At 56.3% G+C, this 19,272-nt stretch overlaps 2 protein-coding genes across 15 annotated transcripts in view; both read left to right on the top strand.

Moving 5' to 3' along the window:
- The window catches only part of MGRN1 (mahogunin ring finger 1), a 50,389-nt gene extending 34,474 nt beyond the window's left edge, over window positions 1-15,915 (top strand). For 2 of the 13 annotated variants that reach the window (XM_085075009.1, XM_085075011.1), the window contains 11 exons: window positions 680-727; window positions 4,348-4,416; window positions 4,548-4,619; window positions 6,384-6,543; window positions 8,250-8,359; window positions 9,221-9,292; window positions 11,619-11,842; window positions 12,841-12,964; window positions 13,401-13,450; window positions 14,061-14,157; window positions 15,254-15,915. In XM_085075009.1, coding sequence (XP_084931135.1) covers window positions 680-727; window positions 4,348-4,416; window positions 4,548-4,619; window positions 6,384-6,543; window positions 8,250-8,359; window positions 9,221-9,292; window positions 11,619-11,842; window positions 12,841-12,964; window positions 13,401-13,450; window positions 14,061-14,157; window positions 15,254-15,385 — 1,158 coding nt within the window. In that variant the 3' untranslated portion in view covers window positions 15,386-15,915. Of the gene's footprint in view, window positions 1-679; window positions 728-4,347; window positions 4,417-4,547; window positions 4,620-6,383; window positions 6,544-8,249; window positions 8,360-9,220; window positions 9,293-11,618; window positions 11,843-12,840; window positions 12,965-13,400; window positions 13,451-14,060; window positions 14,165-14,724; window positions 14,770-15,253 lie in introns of all 13 variants that reach the window. The other 11 variants (XM_085075014.1, XM_085075017.1, XM_085075016.1 and 8 more) reach the window with 10 other exon arrangements.
- Window positions 15,916-16,377: 462 nt separating this feature from the next.
- On the top strand, window positions 16,378-19,272 carry NUDT16L1 (nudix hydrolase 16 like 1). Of its 2 annotated transcripts, XM_085075004.1 has the most exons (4): window positions 16,378-16,647; window positions 17,092-17,167; window positions 17,246-17,352; window positions 18,266-19,272. In XM_085075004.1, the coding sequence occupies exons 1-4, from the start codon at window positions 16,423-16,425 to the stop codon at window positions 18,707-18,709; spliced, it is 852 nt and encodes a 283-aa protein (XP_084931130.1). In that variant the 5' UTR covers window positions 16,378-16,422; the 3' UTR covers window positions 18,710-19,272. The 2 variants fall into 2 exon arrangements, with proteins under 2 accessions (XP_084931130.1, XP_084931129.1); XM_085075003.1 differs by having other exon boundaries at window positions 16,379-16,647; window positions 17,092-17,352.

Raw genomic sequence — 19,272 nt, 5'->3', positions numbered from 1 at the left:
GGTGGAGCATCCCCTGAGTCTCCTTTGCTGCTCTCCAGGCTGTGGCAGGGGAGTTGGTTACTTTCAGTTTAGTGGCCCTGGTGGATGATGGGGAAAGTAGGACTGGCACACTGCTCCCATCACTAATTCTGGCACCAGGCATGCACAGAATTGTTCCAGCTGTGCCTGCTGCCACTGAGCAAATAAAAGGCTCACAGCTCAGAGGATGTGGAGCACATGGGACTTGTTTCTGACTCCATCCAGTGGACAAACCTTATTCTCAGCCTCAAGCCTTGCTCTGTCAGGGCTCTGGCCTCAAGTGACTCTGTCACTGGCTGCTGTTGAGGATGTTAACAAATATCCTCCACCAAGTCTTGCTGGACTGGCTGAAGAAGTGTCTGCATCCGGCTGGACTGCTTGCAACCTGAATGCATCCAGTGTGCCAGGGGAGTTTTGTGTGTGCTCTGACCCACTTCAGCCAGGTTTAACTTGAGCCAAGTCCACCTGGCTCTGCACTGGAGCAGACCAGGAGCGCTCTGATACCCTGTCCCACTAACTCTGCTGGGAAAGATTGCCATCCAGGCTGTGGTGCTCATACACACCCCACCCTCCCCTTAGCTAGCAGACACCAGCTCTGAAATGAGTCTATTCTGATTTGTACACTTCAGCTATTTAATGCATGTCCTTTTTTTCCTGCTAGCACGTTGATGGCAGCTATTCCGTGAAACCGCTAAAACAGAAGCAGATTGTAAGTACCTGTTTCCTGTCTACTCTTGGTTAGAGACTTGCTGGTGTCCTACAGGTGCCTGGCTGTACTCAGTGGGAAGGTTTTGTGTTCACTGACACCTCACCTCCTGAGCCTGACATCTCACCTCCTTAGCTCAGATATCATAAGCAAAGGCACTGAGGTGCTGGCAACTCTTAATTTTGCCATTTTGTTCCCCATCCTGGCGTGGTGTGATGTGTAGAAGCTGGGTAGTTTATCAAGATCGAGGTTGCATTCAGTACTGCATAGCCAGAAATACAGACACAACTGCAGACTGCTAAGATTGCCAAGAATTTCAGCTTCTGAAAAGAAATCTGGTAGTCATTCTGCTGCAAGGATCAGCTTGAAATGTCTTCAAGAAAGAGATGACATTTTGGTGTTCAATCCTTTCAGCTTTAGCTGTGTGCTGTGTTTTAGCTTTAAATGAGTTTCACTTCATCTGCTTACTTGATAGCTATGGACTTCTGATCTGAAATAAGTACCTTTTACTACCAAGAAGGTCATTAAGTGCCTTAGTAAGACACTCTTTGCTCTAAGGTGTTTGTTCCAGTCCCCAGGTCAGAAAAGAGCTACAAGCACTGTCTGTAATCATAGCTCAAGATGGCATTTGGTAATTCTGTCTGCCTCACCAACACTGTGCAGAGACTCATGGCCTATCCTTCAGACTTGCTCAACAAAAGGCACTAATTTATCCCACTGGTGTTTATTTTTGTGGGGGTGGTGTGTGTTAATCTTTTTTATCTTTAAACCTTTGCTTACATGGTGTGAGTTGGTGTTGGGTTACTGTGCACACTGAGGCACTGTGTTCATCCTTCTCCACTCAGCACTCCAGGCTCCAAAATGGAGTGTCTTAGTGGGAATGCTGTCCAGCTGTCCAGCATGGTTAGCTGACTCCTGCAGTGAAACTGTGTGCCTGTCTGTCTTCACTGGCAGAGCGTGTAACCTTCCCACTCACTGCTTGGCTTTGGGTACTTCTATTTTACTGGTAGTTTGTAAAATGTAATGCTTGTAAGTTCTCTCCCGTGGCTTTTGAAATACAAGGAAGCTCTTGTTAGAAGAACACACAGTACCACTGAAACTGAGATAGCATCTGCACCCTTATGAGCACAGAGTAGAGGTGTAGAGCCTATGTGTGGAGTAAACCATGTGTATAACACTGTACAGTCTTTGCCATCCTTGCTTTTCTTTTGCCTTTCCCTCCCTGCCGTTGCCTGGGTTGTGGGTACCTTTTGTGGGCATCAATCAGGAAGCAGCAGCCCTTGAGCTGAACTGCTCTGTGCTGAGACCAGATCAGTAGTGTAATCACCAACCTGTCTGAAGAAAGTCAGCATGGATGAATACAAACAGATGGATCAGCAGAAAAACATGACCTGGACTTGGCCAGTGGCTCTGTGTGCAGCCGCCGAGGCTGTAAATAGCAACGGAAGCCTTTGGAAGGCTGACGTGGTGTGGGATGGGTTGGAGAAGCGTGAAGGTGAAGTATTGTGTACAACCACCTACTCCTTAATTACTCCCACTCTTAAAACCTAGAATTCTTCCTAGTAAGAACTTCGTTGCACTGCTCGCCCTTTCCCTACTGGGACAGGAGCTCCTCAGGATTTTTAGAGGGAAGTAGTCAAAAGGAGCACAGACTCCTGCAGAGACTTTGGTCTCTTTCTTCCTGACCTCTTCTATGCTTTGAGCTGGTGACTTCTGCACTCACTGTCACTCATCATGATCCTCTGAGGAATCAGGATGCTGGAACAAGGTTTTGAAATGCTAGGTTACAAAAGGACATCTCCCACATAATTGTTCCTAAACTTCCTGGGTGAGTTGTGAGCTGCTGCAGAGGGTTTTGCTCAGCAGTCCAACAGCTGATCTCATAACCATGAAATGCAGGCCTAGAACAGATTGTCTGTGAGCTGCACACTGAGTTACACAGGGAGAGTCTGGCATTAGTTTGTTATTGCTGCTGTGTCCCAGCTCAGAGCATTTCTGAACTGGCAGACAGGCTGGATACAGCCAGCTCCTGCCCCCACCTTGGCATGTGTCACCTTCTGCAGCACTGGAATCCCATGGCAAAGCCACTCCTCTTCTGAGTAGTGACGAGAGGAGAGGAGAGGAGAGGAGAGGAGAGGAGAGGAGAGGAGAGGAGAGGAGAGGAGAGGAGAGGAGAGGAGAGGAGAGGAGAGGAGAGGAGAGGAGAGGAGAGGAGAGGAGAGGAGAGGAGAGGAGAGGAGAGGAGAGGAGAGGAGAGAGGCCAGTTAGACATGGAAATTACGGAGGCCCTGGGATTGATGAGCTCTTTTTAGCACTGGAGTGCTGGTGGCTTGGCTTCACAATGTGGTGTGAGCTGGACAGCTACTGGAGATGGCAGGAAAGTGTTTCCTTCCCCTATTTGGGAGGTGTGTCTGTTTGGTACCTTGCAACCTCCTCACCCTTTTACCTGTCATGAGGGTTTGTGTGGATGAACACATCCTGCTCTAGGGAAGCTGCTGTGTAGCACCAGATCACAGAATCCTAGAATCATTTAGGTTGGAAAAGAGCTGCAAGATCATTGAGTCCAACCTGTGACTGATCACCACCATGCCACACGGTCCAGTCATTCTTGACCACCTCCAGGGATGGTGACTCCACTACCTCCCTGGGCAGCCCATTCCAATGTTTAACAGCCCTTTCTGTGAAGAAATTCTTCCTGATACCCAACCTGAGCCTGCCCTGGCATTACAGATCCCTCTGCACAGTCTTCCTACTGTCCAGCAGATCAACACTCCCACCAAACTTAGTGTCATCTGTGAACTCACTGAGGGTACATTTGATCCCCTTATTCAGATCATCAATAAAGATGTTTCACAGGACTGACTCTTGACTGCCTCAGTGCTGTAGTTCAACTGCTGGGGGTGGTTTGCAGACAGCTGCCAGTTTGCAGAAGTCATGACTTGGAGGAATGTGTCCCACACTGGGGCTCTGAGCAACTTCCACCTGTGCCTCGAGCACTTCTGCTACCACACCTGCCAATTTAGAGATGCCACCAAGGGCCTGGGGATGGCAATAAATGACACTGCACCAGTGCAGAGTTGTTCCTCAAGTGCATCTCATGCTAAGGGAGATGGTTTGTCTGTCCTCAGTAGCTTGACCTTGTGCTCCCAGGGGATGAACAGGGGGGTGTTGTGCTGCCACTGGTGTGCCAGTAAGGAGCTGTTGGCACAGCCCCTCTCCTGAGGTTGCAAAAATGGGTGGAAGTTCATCTTGGTTAAAGTTAAGCAGTACTTCACAGAGGAGAGAACTGTGGAAGGCTGATTGGGATTGTTTGAGCTATGGGTGTGTATTCCCTCTTGATCTCTGGGACAAGCAGAATATTTGTTTTTTAGATTATTTTGATAGCCCAGCTGGCCACTTTTGTTACTCCTTGCTCAGATCAGGCAGGATGGGCTCTACTTTTTGAGCAAGGGAGACTCATTCTCTCAGCTGTCCTCTGCAATATTTGTTCTTGTTAATTTTTCATGTCACTACAGGGAAGCTGTGGGTGTAACAGGGACATTTGACACAGGAAGGGAGGGAAGGTGGTCATAAACCAGCAAGGACAGAGCAGCTGTCACTCCAACTGTGGTCTTCTCCCCTAGGTTGACCGAGTGAGCTACCTGCTCCAGGAGATCTATGGCATCGAGAACAAAAACAACCAGGAGACCAAGGTAAAGGTGCTCAGGAGGCTCCCTGGGCTGGGAGTTTCCTGCCTGCACCTTCTGCTTTTGAGCTTAACTGTGGGGATTGTCAGGGCAATGTGGAAGTGCTTCCCAGAGTCAAGTCTGTGTCATTCTTGCAGGCACCAAAGAAGCCCAGGGATGACAGATCACCCCTGGTGTCAGGCCCAAACAGTCAGTGGAGTTGTGCTGAGGTAATTTTAGGCAGCATGAGGCTCTTGAGTATGTTTGCTGCTGGTGGGAATGCTGGGAGAGAAGAGCATCAGTGCCCCAGGGGTTTGTCAGAGCACTGATTTTTAGGGCTTGTAGAGAGCTGTGGGCTGATGTTGCTGCCTCTCTGCACTCAAGACAGTCATGCTGGTGTCTGTGCTTTGCTCTTGTGGCTCCTTCAGGTTCTGGTTGGGGGTTCTGCGTGTTCCTGTAGTGTTTCAGAGAGCTGAGCTCTGGGGCTTGCCAGTGTCCAGAGACACTCCCTCTTGCATTCCCCAGCAGGAGGGAGCACAGCATCCCTAAGGGATGTATATGCAAATGCCATAACCAGAAACATTTCCCATCTTGAGGCAGGAGCTGCTGCTGGATCCCAGCCTGCTGCACAGCCCTGCACAGGTTGTGTGAGTGCTTTATTCTTCCTTTAGCCTTTGTAGAGCTGCCCTTTGCTGCCACCTGGGCTGTGGAGTGTACCCAGTGCTGGCCTTGGGATCAGATTCCTCTGGGGTGTGGAGTTCATGATTTACACACAGAGCAGTAGCCACAGAGCAAGACAAGCAGGATTTCCTCTCCGGTGTCCTTCCCAGAACATCCTGTGATCCCTATCTGCCTGTGCTAACAGGTAGCACCTGAAAAGGCAGGAGGGAGAAGTATTTTCCAAGATTTTTCTTGCACAGGGCCTGTTTAAGAGGATCGAGGGCTTCTTTTTGGGCCCTCCAGAGTCTTGTGATGATTCACTTGATCCAGCAATCCCATGTTTGTGGCCCATCAGAAAAATGGCCTGGGGCCATTTTTGTCCTTCCTTCCTTATTCAGCAGACCATGTGAGTGGGACAGCAAAGAGCCTGCCCTCCTTCCCTCCCTGCAAAAAAAGGCTGGGAGAGGATGTGGCAGCAGCAAAATTGCTGTTTACACCAAGGTTGCCCATGGTGTGGCACATGTTAGCCCTGGTGACCAAAGGGACCCCAGGTGAAGGAGGAGGGTGCTCCATCCTAGGTTATCATGGTGGGCTCTGGCACAGCTTCTGTGATGTCAGTGGGGAGACTGTGGAGCCTTTTGGTGTCAGTCTTGTGGTTAGAGAGTGAATTTCTCCTCCCAGCTTGATCAGTGGCTGTAATCCAATTTGTGGGGCTCTGAGTGACTGAAAGATGAGTGTGATACACATTAATGTTCAGTGGGTCCAAACCAACCCTTTTACCAGGGTAGCTGTGGGTAGGTGAGCATCCTGGGCTGGTTTTCCTGCAGCTGCATCAGAGCTTGTGCCAGCACAGGAGATGCAGGAGAACCACTCAGTTGCTCAGGGACCTGTGGAAGCTGGGCCAACATGGCTGGAATGACAGGAACCACACAGCTCCTTTTTGGTGCTGCACTCTCTGTGGGGAAGAAATGCCAGAGTGCCAAAGAATTCACTTCCCTATTGACCCTGGAGCCATCAGGCTGGCAAGCAGGAGCTTGTTCTTGGTCAGCCTCAGTCAAGGGGATCCCTGCCCCAAAATATGTCCCCTCTGGACAGAGCATGGCTCTGGGGAAGGACATCTCTGCTATGAATTCACAGTGCAGTGTCCTGAGAGGAAGGAGTGTGAGTGGAGCTGTGTGGGCTGCACCTTGCTCTCCTTGAAGAACCCCCACTGAGAGCTGCAAAAAGAGAACTTCCACAGACTTTTGGGTGGGAAATTCCCCCAGGCTCCAGTCCCTTGGCAGCTTGGCATAGCCCCCACCATTCCCATGCCAACCTCTTGCCTCGCCTTGCAGCCTTCAGACGACGAGAACAGCGACAACAGCAACGAGTGTGTGGTTTGCCTGTCGGACCTGCGGGACACCCTCATCCTGCCCTGCCGCCACCTCTGCCTCTGCAACTCCTGCGCCGACACCCTGCGCTACCAGGCCAACAACTGCCCCATCTGCAGGCTCCGTGAGTCCCCCTGGCCCCTTCCCAGGCTCCTGATAATGCAGTGCAGGCTGGGAGAGGGAGCCTCTCTCTTGTGCCCTACCCCAAGGCTCAGCATGGCAGGTGCTGCAGCTCTCACTGCTGTCAGGAGATTCCTGACACCTAAAATAAATGTCCTCGGACAAGAGAGAAGAATAGCTCTCTGTCCAGTGCCTCCCTGGCCACTCGCCCTCTCCCTGGGGTAGATCTGAAGGTGCAGGTGCTCTGGGCTGTGCCATGTCAGCAGTTCTTGTGTTTTGGTGAAGATGATGGAAAATTCCCCAAAGGAGGGGATGGAGAAGCTTTATCCTGAGGGTATCTGGCCGAGAGAGCAGCCAGTACCACTGCAGGGCTGTCCAAGTACATAGCATGATTTTTTTTTCCTTCTGACAGCCTTACCCAAATTTCACCAGGAGGCAGAGATGAGATAATAGTCAGTTTGGAGTCTTTTGCTTTGCCAGGAGTTAGGAGGGTTTGCTTAACCCCTGCATTGCTCAGCTCCCAAAAGGTGGAAAAAATTAAGTATGTGTTTTGACACTCCGGCAGTATTTGCTGAATTCTGTGTCTTTTTTCAAAAGCACAGAGGCTCAGGAGGTCCTTGAGAAATTTGTGTTTTTGCTGGAAGGGACAAACTGTGTGTTTTACCCCCTGATCTCTGATTGTTTCTAACTGACAATTCTCAGGGAAAGAAATAAAGAGCCTAAGACAGATATTTGGCCTGAGAAATTAAGTCTGAACAGTCCAAACATGGCAAAGATGCAATAACGAAAAGCCAGATCGCACCAGAGGAAGTGCCAGACAGCTTTGACTATAAGTAGCACATTATAAAACACAGGAACAGCATTGTCTCATCTGCAGGCTGCAGGGGAGTAGGCTGTATTTGTTTGGAAAATGCCCCCATCTCAGACTTCCTGGGAATCTGCTTCTGGGGAGTGCAGAGGCAGCAAGGATAGATTTGTACCTCTCTTCTCTGGCTCTGGGCTGATCTTGAAGGGGCTGGGTGCAACAAGAACTAGGGAGATGCCTGGCAAGTTCTCACAGCTGCATCAGAACAGATGTCTGGCTCATTTGTATGCGCCGTTGGCACAGAGGAACAAACAATATTAAAGATCTGCAGATAGAAGAGATCTGCAGGGAGAGGAGATCAAAGCTGTGGTGGTGGGAGGACTGAGAGGTGGCTGTGCTGGAGACAGAAGTACAGCCAATAACCCTCCAGCTGGAGCCTTTCACCCTCCACAGCTGGACCCCAGGGCTGAGGTTTGTGGGGTCTGAAGGAACCCAAAGGGGTTTTAATGAGTCACCCACCCAACCTGTAGCATGCAGTGCACTTCTGAGGCCAAGCTCATGTTTTTCTTACTGTGTTGTTGTGACCTACCCTTAAGGGGAACTTTTCTGGGCCTCTGCACTTGACCAGTACCTGAAGCACCCTGTCCAGTGTTCTGGCTGTTCTCCACAATGGCTGTTCTCCACAAGGGCTCTGTGTACCCAGACATTTTTAGCCAGCAGATCCCTTCCCTGAGTAGATCAATGGACTGGAAGCCTGAGCGCATCTCTTGGCTTTGGGGTGCACCATGGCCCCTCTCCCCATGCACAGGGGAGCTTCCTCATGCCAGCAGTGTGTCTGTGGCAAGGTAAGAAGCCTGGCGTGGCCCTGCTGGGCTGTGCAGTCACCACCTCATGTTCTCTCCTAGCCTTCCGTGCCCTGCTGCAGATCCGAGCAGTGAGGAAGAAGCCGGGGGCTCTGTCACCAGTGTCCTTCAGCCCTGTCCTGGCACAGAGTGTGGACCATGATGAGCACTCTGTAAGTACCTGGTGGCCCCCTGTGCAAAGCCTGGGTGCTGGTCTCACCTTGAGCAAGCAGCTGGGGGGTGCATGAGTTCTTTGGCCTGATGGTTGATGGCCCTGAGGCCTCAGGAGGTTCAGTCAGACCTCTACCAAGGGCTTCCTGAGCAGTGCAGTCTTTCTTGTCAACCTGCTGGACTGCCATGGGTTAGTGACACAACTATACTGGAGGAAACAAGTACACAGAAACCTCAGGATCAGAAGGTTTCTTGTTGCCTGGCCCAACAGAAAAGTGGCAGACTCTGGGCATGACGCTGGGAGCTGGGAAAACAGGGCAGAGGGATTCCAGTTTGACTTGCACACACATCTGTGTGGCAGCACACCGATGAAATGCCCTTGGCGCAGGAGTTCCCAGCATGGGAGCAAGAATGCCTCCTTGTGGCAGCCTCGCTGAGTGTCTCTGCATGCAGCTGAGGGAGTGTGGGATGGGAAGGGTGGTGCTGGTGGCCTCAGGGCCCAGTTGCATGTCCCCAGTGTGGTGAGGGCAGCAGCTCACTGCCTGAGCAGTGCTGTTGCACAGCTCGCTCTGGTGAGACACGAGATCAGAGTGAGGAGAAGATCTGCATCTAGATCATCCTACAGGTTTCATGGGAATACATACACAGAAAAAGGCTGGGTTTATCCATCTGCCCTCTGCTGCCTTCAGCTGGGGCTAAGGAATAGGGTAGTGGAGAAGCCCCGAGGGTGGTTGGGAAGCAGAGCATGGTGTGTGGAGGACGTGGGTGCTGTCACCTGCAGCAGGGTGAGGAGATGCTGTGTGTCTCTCCCTGTCACTAACCTCAAGAAACAACTTCCTTAAAACATGGTTTTCTCTTGGCAGCATCCCTTTAAACCCCTTAAGGTGAGCTCTGTCTCCCTGCCCAGCAGGAAGCCTAGAAAGGAAGTAAGAACAGTAAGTGGACTTGGCTGGTCACACTTGGCAGCTCTCTGCCAGCAGTGTCACCTGCACGTGGCAGTGTTACACACAAGGGCTTGCTGACACGCTGGGTTTGGCCTGTGCCCCTGCCAGGCTGTGACACTCTGCGTCCTTCACACTGGCAGTGAGATGCTCACACCCTGCACAGATGATCACTGACCTCACTGGTTTGCCTGTGGAGGAACAAGCAAGCAGGAAGCAGCTTGGCACAGGGGTCTGATGCTGACTCTCAGGGACTGTTCCCTGGCTGATTTATGGTTCCTGGCCAAGATGTTTTTCCAGCTTTATAGGACTGTGGGCAAGCTGCAGTCCCCACAGCTCAGCCAAAAGCTTCCTTGCACTTAACTCATCCCCTTGGCAGTTTGGTGTGGGCACATCTTGGGATGTAGGGGTACAACTGGAGCTGGTCTTGCATTCAGGATCACTGGCTGTGACAGGCTGGTTTGCTTTTACAGAAACAGAAAGGATGGAGCTTGTTTTGGCTGGAGACTCTCAGAGTTGGTGTGGGAGTGTGTAACTGGAATGCTTGCTGAGGACAGCATGAATGGCAATTGTGGGGGTCCAGGAGCTGGGAAGGGGAAAGGTGAGGGAGCCCCCAGGCCAGGAAAGGTGTTAATTCCCTCTTTGTGTACTCCCATCAAATGCAGCCATGGCTGTCATCTCTATCATGGAAGTTGCAGTTTTCTTTTGCTCAAGCCAGCCCAGAGGCTTGGCCTTGCAAGAAACATGGTTTGCTGGACTTGTCAGGTCTGGAGAAAACCTGGTGTTGGGTTCAGGTTTGCAATTCTGGCATGACCTGGCTCTCTGCAAGCCTCCCACAGGGACTAGCAGTGCTCCTGGGTATGTGGTATGAGTGTCCCAGAAGGGAGTGATGTCTCATGAGGGTGTCATAGCCATCGACTGGGAAATTCTCCTCCAGCCTCTTTTGAGCTGTGCCATGCCACCTGAGCTTTCACCACAGCTACCCCAAATAGGCAGCCTTTGAACCCTCAGGGCCTGGCCTGCACAGCCAGAAGAAAAAGTCCCCAACATGACTCCAGGGTTTTTTTTTCTCCCTGACTGGTATGTCCACAAAATAGCACCACTGAGCTGCTGTGTGCAGATGAAAGGTTTTTTGCAGATGGCTTTTGGCTCTACCACCTACAGCTGGCAGCAGCTGGGAACCCATTCCTTGTTTAGCTGAGCAGGTTATGTTTGGAGCTCATAATCCTCAAAGAACCAATAGTGGGATGTGGGTTAGTGATTGACCCCAGGTGTCACTAATTCTTCCCTTTCCATCAGACCTAACTCCTCCTGTGACCACAGGTGAGTTAGTTCAGCACTCAGCTCACACCAAATTAGTGGCTGTGTTGGAACAGACTGCTGGGTAGGCTCATCTGCAGCTGTGTGACTGGGACTTGGGGCACAGAGAAGCTGTGGGGGTTCATAGCCAGGCTTAGCAGCACCGTGCCATCCTCTGTATGACTTAGAACCACCTTCCTGAGGACACAGGGCTGAAACAGCTCCGTTTAATGTAACCTGGGCTGCTGCAGTGTTGCCTCTGTTTGTATCAGGCTGGGCTGAGCTGCCTGTGGCCTCCTGGGTTGCAGCATAAACCCCATTTGTCTCTGTGTCCACAGGATCTCTACAATTGGGAGGATTTTTGGAGTTAATGGCTTTGCAAGGTTCCCTTTGACTGGCAGCTTCATGATTTGTAGAGGGAATTGAAATTGGTGTGATTTTCCTTCCTCCTTACAGGGTCAGTGGTTCTGTGGTCTCTTTCCTGCCTTTTAGCAGAGGTGACTGTGCAGGGAGCCAGTGAGGACATGGGAGAAGCAGAATTGGTGTAGGCTTCAAGAACCATCTCTCAGCTGGTGCACACATGCTCCCCCATTCCACCAATGCCTTGGTGACATTGGTGGTGCTGTGAAACAGCTGCCTGTTCCCCGGCTGGGAGCACAAGTGGGATATTCATTGGGCTGGAAGGGTCTCTGAACCATTGAAGGAGCTTTCAGGAGAAAAAATCCAAACGTACTTTATAGCAGCTTTTTAGGATCCTGCTTCCTCACCCTCCTTGCCCAGCTCTTGAAAGCACATCAGGGGGATGCCCAGTCTCTCAAGGACTGCTCTGGAAACTTGCCTGGAGCATCACCAGCGTTAGAGCCCTGAGGGGAATGTGTGGCTGTTGCCAGGGAAGGAAGCCAAGGTGTCCTGAAGAGGTGGCTGTGGGGATGGGCTGCCTGGGAGGGACAGGGCTGGGCACCAGCAGGGCCTCCCCATTTTAGGATGTTTTCCTAATATCCCCACTCTTTCTCACCCACAGAGCTCTGACAACATCCCCCCAGGCTACGAGCCCATTTCCCTGCTGGAAGCACTGAACGGCCTTCGCTCTGTGTCCCCAACCATCCCCTCAGCACCTCTGTACGATGAGATCAGCTACTCCGGGGTGGTGGATGGGATGCCTCCTGCCAGCCGCCCGCTCGTGGGCATGGACAGAGCCCTGGAGGGTGGCCACCAAAAGGGCAAGCGCAGCAAGTCTCCAGACAGGTCAGCAGGGCATGGGGTCCACTCCTCCTTGTGGCCACACACCCTGGGAGCCAGGAGAGGGGGCTCTGGCTGGTCCCATCAGTGCTAGCATAGCTAATCAAAATTTTAGGAGGCCAGCAGGTACTTGTGCCAGGGAGAGAACTAGGACATTGACTCTGTGTTCAGCCTGAGGTTACAGCTTTTGTCTCCTAAGGGCTGGCTCTGTCACCAAAAGAAAGAGGATTTTTAACAAGGAGAATTTAATCATTGAACCACAGAATGGTTTGGGTTGGAAAGGGCCATGAGGTTCAACTCATTCCAACCCCCTGTGGTGGGCAGGGACACCTTCCACTATTCCAGGTTGCTCCAAGCCCCATTCAGCCTGGCCTTGGACACTTGCAGGGATCCAGGGACAGCCACAGCTTCTCTGGGCACCCTGTGCCAGGGCCTCATCACCCCCACAGTAAAGACTTTGAATGGAAATATCTCCTTCCCAAAGCATTTAGTCCTTCAACTTACATGTGATGTCCAAACCTTATTGGATTTCAGCTTTCCATGGAGCTCCTCAGGAGCAAAGAAATAGGGAGAGGAGTGACCTGAATTTCAGAGCACAAAATGCTGAATTATTTAGATCCTTTAGTTCTTGTCTGAAGGCTCCTCTGTTGGCCTTGTGGTGGAGGGTGTAGGTGAGGATATGGAGCTGTACAGATGGGATCAGACTGGGTTTGTTCCTGGTACTCCTCACTGTGATGCAGCCCATATTTTTGCTTGGGAAGGGAGCCCTGAATGTGTGAGGAGCAGAGTGAGACCTGGGCCTCTTACTGCTGTGCCAAAGCTTGGCACCACTTGGCTCTGTTCCACCCTGCTGCTGCTCTCCATGTAGCCAATACCAGAGGCCCTGGTGAATTCACCTCCCCAGTCTGAGCTCCTGCTCATAAGAGTGGGCTTGTGCTGCCCCCAAATCCTCCAGGCTCCAGGGTGCTGGCAGCTCCCTGCAAATGGAGTTTCTCTTGCTGCAGCACACTACGGTCTCCCTCATCCCCAATCCATGAGGAGGATGAGGAGAAGCTCTCCGAGGACTCCGACTCGCAGCCGGTGCTGAGTGGGGGTGAGCTGGTCCTGAGGGAGACCAGCTCTCCAGAGGTGAGTGTGTGCTCTGCTGAGGGGGCTTCTGGGACATGGGAAGTGCCTCCTGAAGGGCCGTTGCCTGGAGCCAAGAATCTTGGCTGCTTTATTTACCCTAAGGGCTCCACAGGGAAAGATGTAGCCACTCCCTGTGTCCCTGACACCTCTTTGGGAGTGGAAAACCACTCAGCTAGAGCTATGTCAGGTGACCTTTCCCAGCATCCTGGATGAGCCCCGCAGGGGTGGGAGCTGGGTCTTTTGAAGCTTCCAGTGCCCACTGCTGCTAAGACCCCTCCATGCCAGCCTGTGATGCCACAGCACTGGGATTAGGCCCCTGCTCCTCCCTTGAAACAAGTCCTGGCCCTGAGCACAGCTCCCTGGAGAAAGCCAGAGCAGAAGGAGCACAGCAAAGGCCTCCAGCTGCAGAAGTAACCTGTGCTGTCCCTCCTTACAGAGCGTGGCAGGGGAAGAGATGGAGGAGGCTTCATCTGTGCAGCAGGGTAGGTGTGTGCGCAGCCAGACCTCAGCTCGGTGTGCACTGCTGGTGTGGTGGGACAGGGACAACTGGGGAATGAACAAATGAGCTCAGAAACATTCAGCCCCCTAAGTCCGTATCTGAGCCTCTGTGCTTCACCAGGGGTCTTTTCTGAGAGCTGGGGGAGCAAAATCCATGGGTCTCCCTGGTTTATTTGCCAAATACCTCACCTTGCTCCGAGCTTTACTCAAGTAGAGCTTTCCATGCCATGGGCTGTCTCCTTGCACCACTGAGGAGACCACTGGGGTCCTGGTGAGAGCACATCCACAGTACTGGGCACACAAGATGGGTCTGTGGGTCTTTGGGATGAGTCTCTGGCACTCAGTCAGTACCCAGAGGGGACAAGGATGGGGGGCAAGAGGAGTGCTGGGCACATTTTGGAACACGAGGCTGCACATGAAGAGGTGGCCCTTTGGCACTGTGATCTGGGCCAATCTGAGTGGCACTCCTGGGACATCAGTGGGGCTCTAGGGGCCTGGGGAGCTTCCTCACGTGGAAGACCTTGACCCACCCTGGCCATGAGCCCCGCGGTGCTGTGCTGGGGGCTGAGGGGCCGCGCTCTCGGCTGCTTGCAGGTAGCCGCCCACCCTCGGTCGAAGACGTGCTGCAGGACGGCGGCTGCGGCGAGAGCCGGAGCCTGACGCGGTCCGAGAGTGACCCCCCGGTCGACGTCTTCCTGCCAGGTAATGGCCGCGCGGTTGGGGCTTGAGCTGCCGCTGTGGCTCCAGGGCTGGGCAGTTGTGGAGCTGTGCCTGTCCTGGGATGGGACTGGAATGCTCCTGCCCAGTGCATGGGCTCCTGCTTCCTCCCAGTGGGCAGAGAGAGCTGTGGGCAAGGGGGGCTAATACAGAGGTAACTTGGCCCCTCTTCTCTCTCCTCCTCCCTTACCCTCGTGTCTCTGTCCTTCCCCTCCTTTCTCCTCTTTGGGCTGCAGCCGCTCCATGGCACAGTTCTGTGTGACAGAGGCCTCCTGTGTGCTCCCAAATGTGCTCCTGCTTTTGGATGATGGAGGGGAACCACCTGGGCCAGCTGCTGGGGGACTGGGGCAGTGTTGTCAGGGTGGGGAGGGTCCCGGTGTGCCATGCTCTGCTGGTGAGCATGGCCGTGGGACACTGTGCTGTCCTCACCTCTGACTGTTGTCGTTGCAGCTTGTTTTCTTCCGTAGAGTCGCAGTCTGTTCTGAGTTACCTCTCTAATGTCTCCTTCCCTCTCTGTCTGCCTTCCTCCCTCCTGTCTTGGGCAGCACTGGGTCCTGATTCCTGCTCTGTTGGTATAGAGGAGTAAGCTGGTACGTCTTCTCGTTCTTCTTACACATCCCTGTTGTGTGGGGCAGCAGGGCTCTCCTGGGAATGCTGGCAGAGAGTGGGGATGGGGCTGGTCCTGGCCATCAGGGCAGGGAAGGAGGAGGCAGCAAACCAGCCAGGCTGCACTGCTCGCTCTGTCCTCACTCCCTTCCCATTCCTGGCACAGCATCCCTGCTGTCCCTGAGTGCCAGGACCCCAGGCAGGGCAGCAGAAACCCCTCCCCACTGACCTCTGCTGAGCATAGGCTCTGCTGCCTCGTGGGCACCATGAACATCCAGGCCCCTGCTGCCTTCTCCCAGGCTGTGGCAGCTAGTGTCCCCCCTTGATGTCCTGTGTCCCACCCGTGGCACTGAGGACACGGAGCAGTTGGCTCTGGCCCTGTTTCCGGCGGTCAGTCTAGGATAGGAGGGATGGCTGAGCACCCTGCTAGGGCTCTTTGACCCCAGGACTCCCACTGCTGAGGCTGACCTCCCTTCTCCTCATCCAGGCTCATCCGATTTCACCAAGACGCTCCCCGTCCGCGGCGCCGGCAGCCCCACGCAGCCCCTTCTCTTCGAGCAGACCCGTCTGCACCTGGAGGACGAGCAGAGCCTCTCGTGAGCGGGCCGGACCCTGCCCGTGCCGCCGAGCCCGCTCCCCGCCAGCCCCGCCCGGGCGCGCAGCGCGGGGTCTCGCACCGACGCGGTTTCGGCACAGCCCGTGCATGTTTCCTGGCGGTGGGTAGGGGCTGGTGTCGTGTTTTTCCGTGGGAGGTGTCTGCGGGGGCCGGGGCGGGGGGTTTGGGGTTCGAGTCGGCGGATGAAGGACACTACCGATGTATATTTTGTACACACCGAGCACAGCCCTTTGCTGTCACTGCCCCTGTACATAGCTGTGGCCCTCCCTGCCTTGCCGGGGCGCAGGGCTCCGCGGGAGCGGGGGAGGGCGGCGGTCAGCCCCGGCCCACCCCGAGGCAAGGGCGGACGTGGGGTCAGCGCTTCCCAGCCCGCTCGGGTGACCCCCGCGGCCCCCGTTCCCGCAGAGCCCGGCGCTGCCCACGCCGTGTGCCTTGTTCTGCTTCTGCGGGGGGTCCCGGGGCACATCCCCCCACCTCCCCGTCTATGTTTGTAGTAATAAACCCGTGGAGCAGCCACGTGAGTCCGTGTGCACCGGGGAACCGGGGGGCTCCGGACGCGTCTGCGCCGGGCCGGGCGGGGGGATAGGGGATGGGGGGGGCGGGGGGGGAGGGGGGCGGGGTCAGGGGCGGGGCCAAGGCTATGGGGGCGGAGATTGATGCGGAGGGGCGGGGCAAGGACGCACGGGGCGGGCTCTCCCGCCCTCGCCTCCGCCTCCTTCCCGGCGTGCTCTTCGGCGCCCCTCCTTCCCCCTACCTTTCGCTGGGATTGGCCGCGCGCGCCGCCGGACCCCGCGCCCGCCGCTGCCCTAATAAGGCGAGCTGCGCGCGCAGCCGTGCCCGCCCCTCATTGACTGCCGGCCGCCCCGCCCCGGGCGCGCGCGGGGATTGGCAGGCGCCGCCGAGAGCCCATTGGCCCCGCGGCGCGCGGCGCTCCCTCATTGGCTGAGGCGGGCGGCGGTCCCGCCCCCTCTGTGCCGTGGGCGCGGCGCGTGCGCGGAGCGGGCGGCGGTGGCGCGAGGCGATGGCGGCCGTGGGGACGATGGCGGCCATGGGCCCGCTGCCCGCCATGGGCACGCTACCTCCGCTGCCCACGCTCGGCGTGCCCGGAGTGCCCGAGCTGAAGCCGCTAACGCGGTACGAGGCGATGCGGCTCGGCCCGGGCTGGAGCCACTCGTGCCACGCTATGCTGTACGCGCCCAACCCGGGCATGCTGTTCGGCCGCATCCCGCTGCGCTACGCCGTGCTGGTGAGGGGCGGGCGAGGCCGCGCTGGGCCGGGAACGGGGCTGGGACCAGGGCGGGGGCGGGCGGGCGGGCCCTCGGGCTGGGTCGGGGCCGACTGGGCTGGGTCGGGGCCGACTGGGCCGGGTCGGGCCGCGGGTTCCGGGGGCGGCGGGCTGAGGGGCGGTGGCTCCGCGGTAGTTCCCGTGCAGGGCGGTAGTATCAGGCTGGGCCCGAGCCCGGGGGGAAGCCCCCAGGTCCGCGGGCTTGTGCGGCAGGGGCGGAGAGCCTCGGCGGCTGGGCCGCTGTCGGTGAATGGTCCTGGATGCGCCGGAGCTGGTAGGGCCGCGCCGGAGCGGCCGCGACGCCTCCCGCGCTCCTCCGGCTCCTCCGGAGGCCTCCGTGACGCCCCCTCGCCCCCCGCCGGGGGCCGCGCCGTGCCCCATTAACACCCTGCGCCTCTATTGCAGATGCAGATGCGATTTGACGGACTGCTGGGCTTTCCCGGGGGGTTCGTGGATCGCCGTTACTGGTCCCTGGAGGACGGTCTGAATCGGGTGCTGGGCTTGGGTTTGGGCTGTGTGCGCCTGACGGAAGCTGACTATCTGTGCTCGCACCTGACAGAGGGGCCACATCGCGTGGTGGCACACTTCTACGCCAGGCAGCTCACCCTGGAGGAGCTGCACACCATCGAGATCAGCGCGGTGCATTCCCGAGACCACGGGATGGAGGTGGGACACCCGGGAGGGGTGTGCGAGCTCTCAGTTAGCCCAGGGAAGGCACCGCTTCCCTCCTGGGTCTGCCGGGCTGCCCTGGCCAGCCCGGCCGGGGAATGCACCGCAGGTAGAGCTGCCGGCGGCAGGTGCCCGCACCGCCCATGGCATCGGCGTTAGGAACTGTGGCTGGGGTTGTGCCGCGGGCTCCGGAGCATAGCGAGCTCCAGCTCCAGCCTTTCCCGGTGTCCACCCACGCAGGGTTGAGCCCCATGTTCCCGCTCGGCCTCAGGATGCGGGTGAGGGGCCGTTTGCAGCTGGGGGGATCTCCCCCTGCCCTGGGCTGAGTGCCCCGGACCGGACCGTGACCTCGGTGTGGTGATGTCGCTGTGACCCGAGTTCCTCCCGTGCGGGAGGCACCTTCCTCCTCCCAGGCAGCCGAGTCCGGCTGATGGCTGGGGAGAGAGCCAGGGCCTCCCCTTGTGCCCACGGGGCGCTTGGTGGGCATCGGCAGCCGTGTGAGCAGAGGCGGCGGGCTCTGGGTTGTGGCCTGGTTGAGGGGGACTCGTGGGTTAGCCATGGTGTCCCCAGGCAGGGCAGGGCTTCAGGGGGAAGCGGGACTCCCCATAGTGGCCTGGGACAGCGGGATCCCCCCAACGGGGCAGAAGGGGGAGCAGAGCCAGGGCTGGGCTGGGAAGAGTAGGCACCTGGGGCCATTTGGGCAGGGGCACTGAAGGGGCTCAGTGGGGCTGAGGGCAGGCAAGGGCAGGGGCTGGTGTGGGAGGGAGGGGCAGGATCTCGCACAGGGGCAGGATGGGCCTGGGCCGAGGGCTGGCGGGCACTGGGTGAGGGTGTGGGGCAGAGGGGGTGAGGGGCAGTGGGGGGTTGGTGCTGCTGTGGCCCCTGCTGAGCTGTGCCCGTGCTGTTGCAGGTGATGGGCATGGTCCGTGTCCCCCTCTACACCCAGAAGGATCGCATGGGCGGGCTGCCCAACTTCCTGGCCAACTCCTTCGTAGGAACTGCCAAGTTCCAGCTCCTGTTTGCCCTGAAGATCCTGAACATGGTGCCGGAGGAGAAGCTGGCTGAGGCGGTGGCTGCCACACAGAGGACGAAGAAGGCGGCCATCGACCACGCCGGAGGGGCAGCAGGACACCTGTCTGCCCACAGGGCGGGCAACGAGCTGGCTAAAGCGGGCAACGAGCTGGCAGAGAGGGCAGAGCATCTGGGCGCAGTGCAGGCAGGGGCCGAGCAGCAGCTGGTGGGGCTGGAGGGCCAGGCCCTGGCGGAGCATCTGGGGGCCGAGGCGCTGGAGCACCAGATGGGGCTGGGCGCCGATGCTATGGCGGAGCATGCGGTGGCCGATGTGATGGAGTGATGCTGCTGTGTTGGCGCTCGATTAAAAGTGGGTGAGCTGAGAGACTTCTAACTTTCTGACCCGTGGCTGGCTGCAGTGGCTGCCCACATGATCCCACTGCCCAGCCGGGAGGGGTTGGGTTTGTCTAAAGCAGGGAAAAGCAATTTTATTTTTATGGCCATTAAACTCTTAGTGAGCTTCCCAGATCAACCTGCACAGCCCCTGCAGAGAGTTCATGTGCTTACGTGAGGATGCCAGAGCCTTAGAATTACGCTTTGATTTCAGGGACACACTGCTGCTGTCAGGTCCCCCTTTTATTTGTAAGGAACAAAACATCTAATTTTTTTTAAATGCCCCGTCTTAACTTGGACGTGGTTTTGTTGGCACTGGGCACAGCTGAGGCCTGGGGCTTCTGGTCAAGCACCTCTGCCCATGTCAGTGGCCAGGCTCCCGCTCAGGGTGCTGGCACAATTGGGCAGCAGTGCCATGAATTCCCTCTGGGGCATTGGGGATGCTCATGTGGGTCCCTACCTGGAGATCTGTGGGAGCAGGAAAGTGGAATAAATGGCTTTGCTGAAAGTTTA

The sequence above is a fragment of the Lichenostomus cassidix genome, chromosome 14 (assembly GCF_008360975.1).
Source record: "Lichenostomus cassidix isolate B80296 chromosome 14, HeHo_3.0, whole genome shotgun sequence".
NCBI lineage: Eukaryota > Metazoa > Chordata > Aves > Passeriformes > Meliphagidae > Lichenostomus > Lichenostomus cassidix.
The sequence above is the reverse complement of the archived record's forward strand: the minus strand, read 5'-3'. Positions and strand labels throughout refer to the sequence as shown.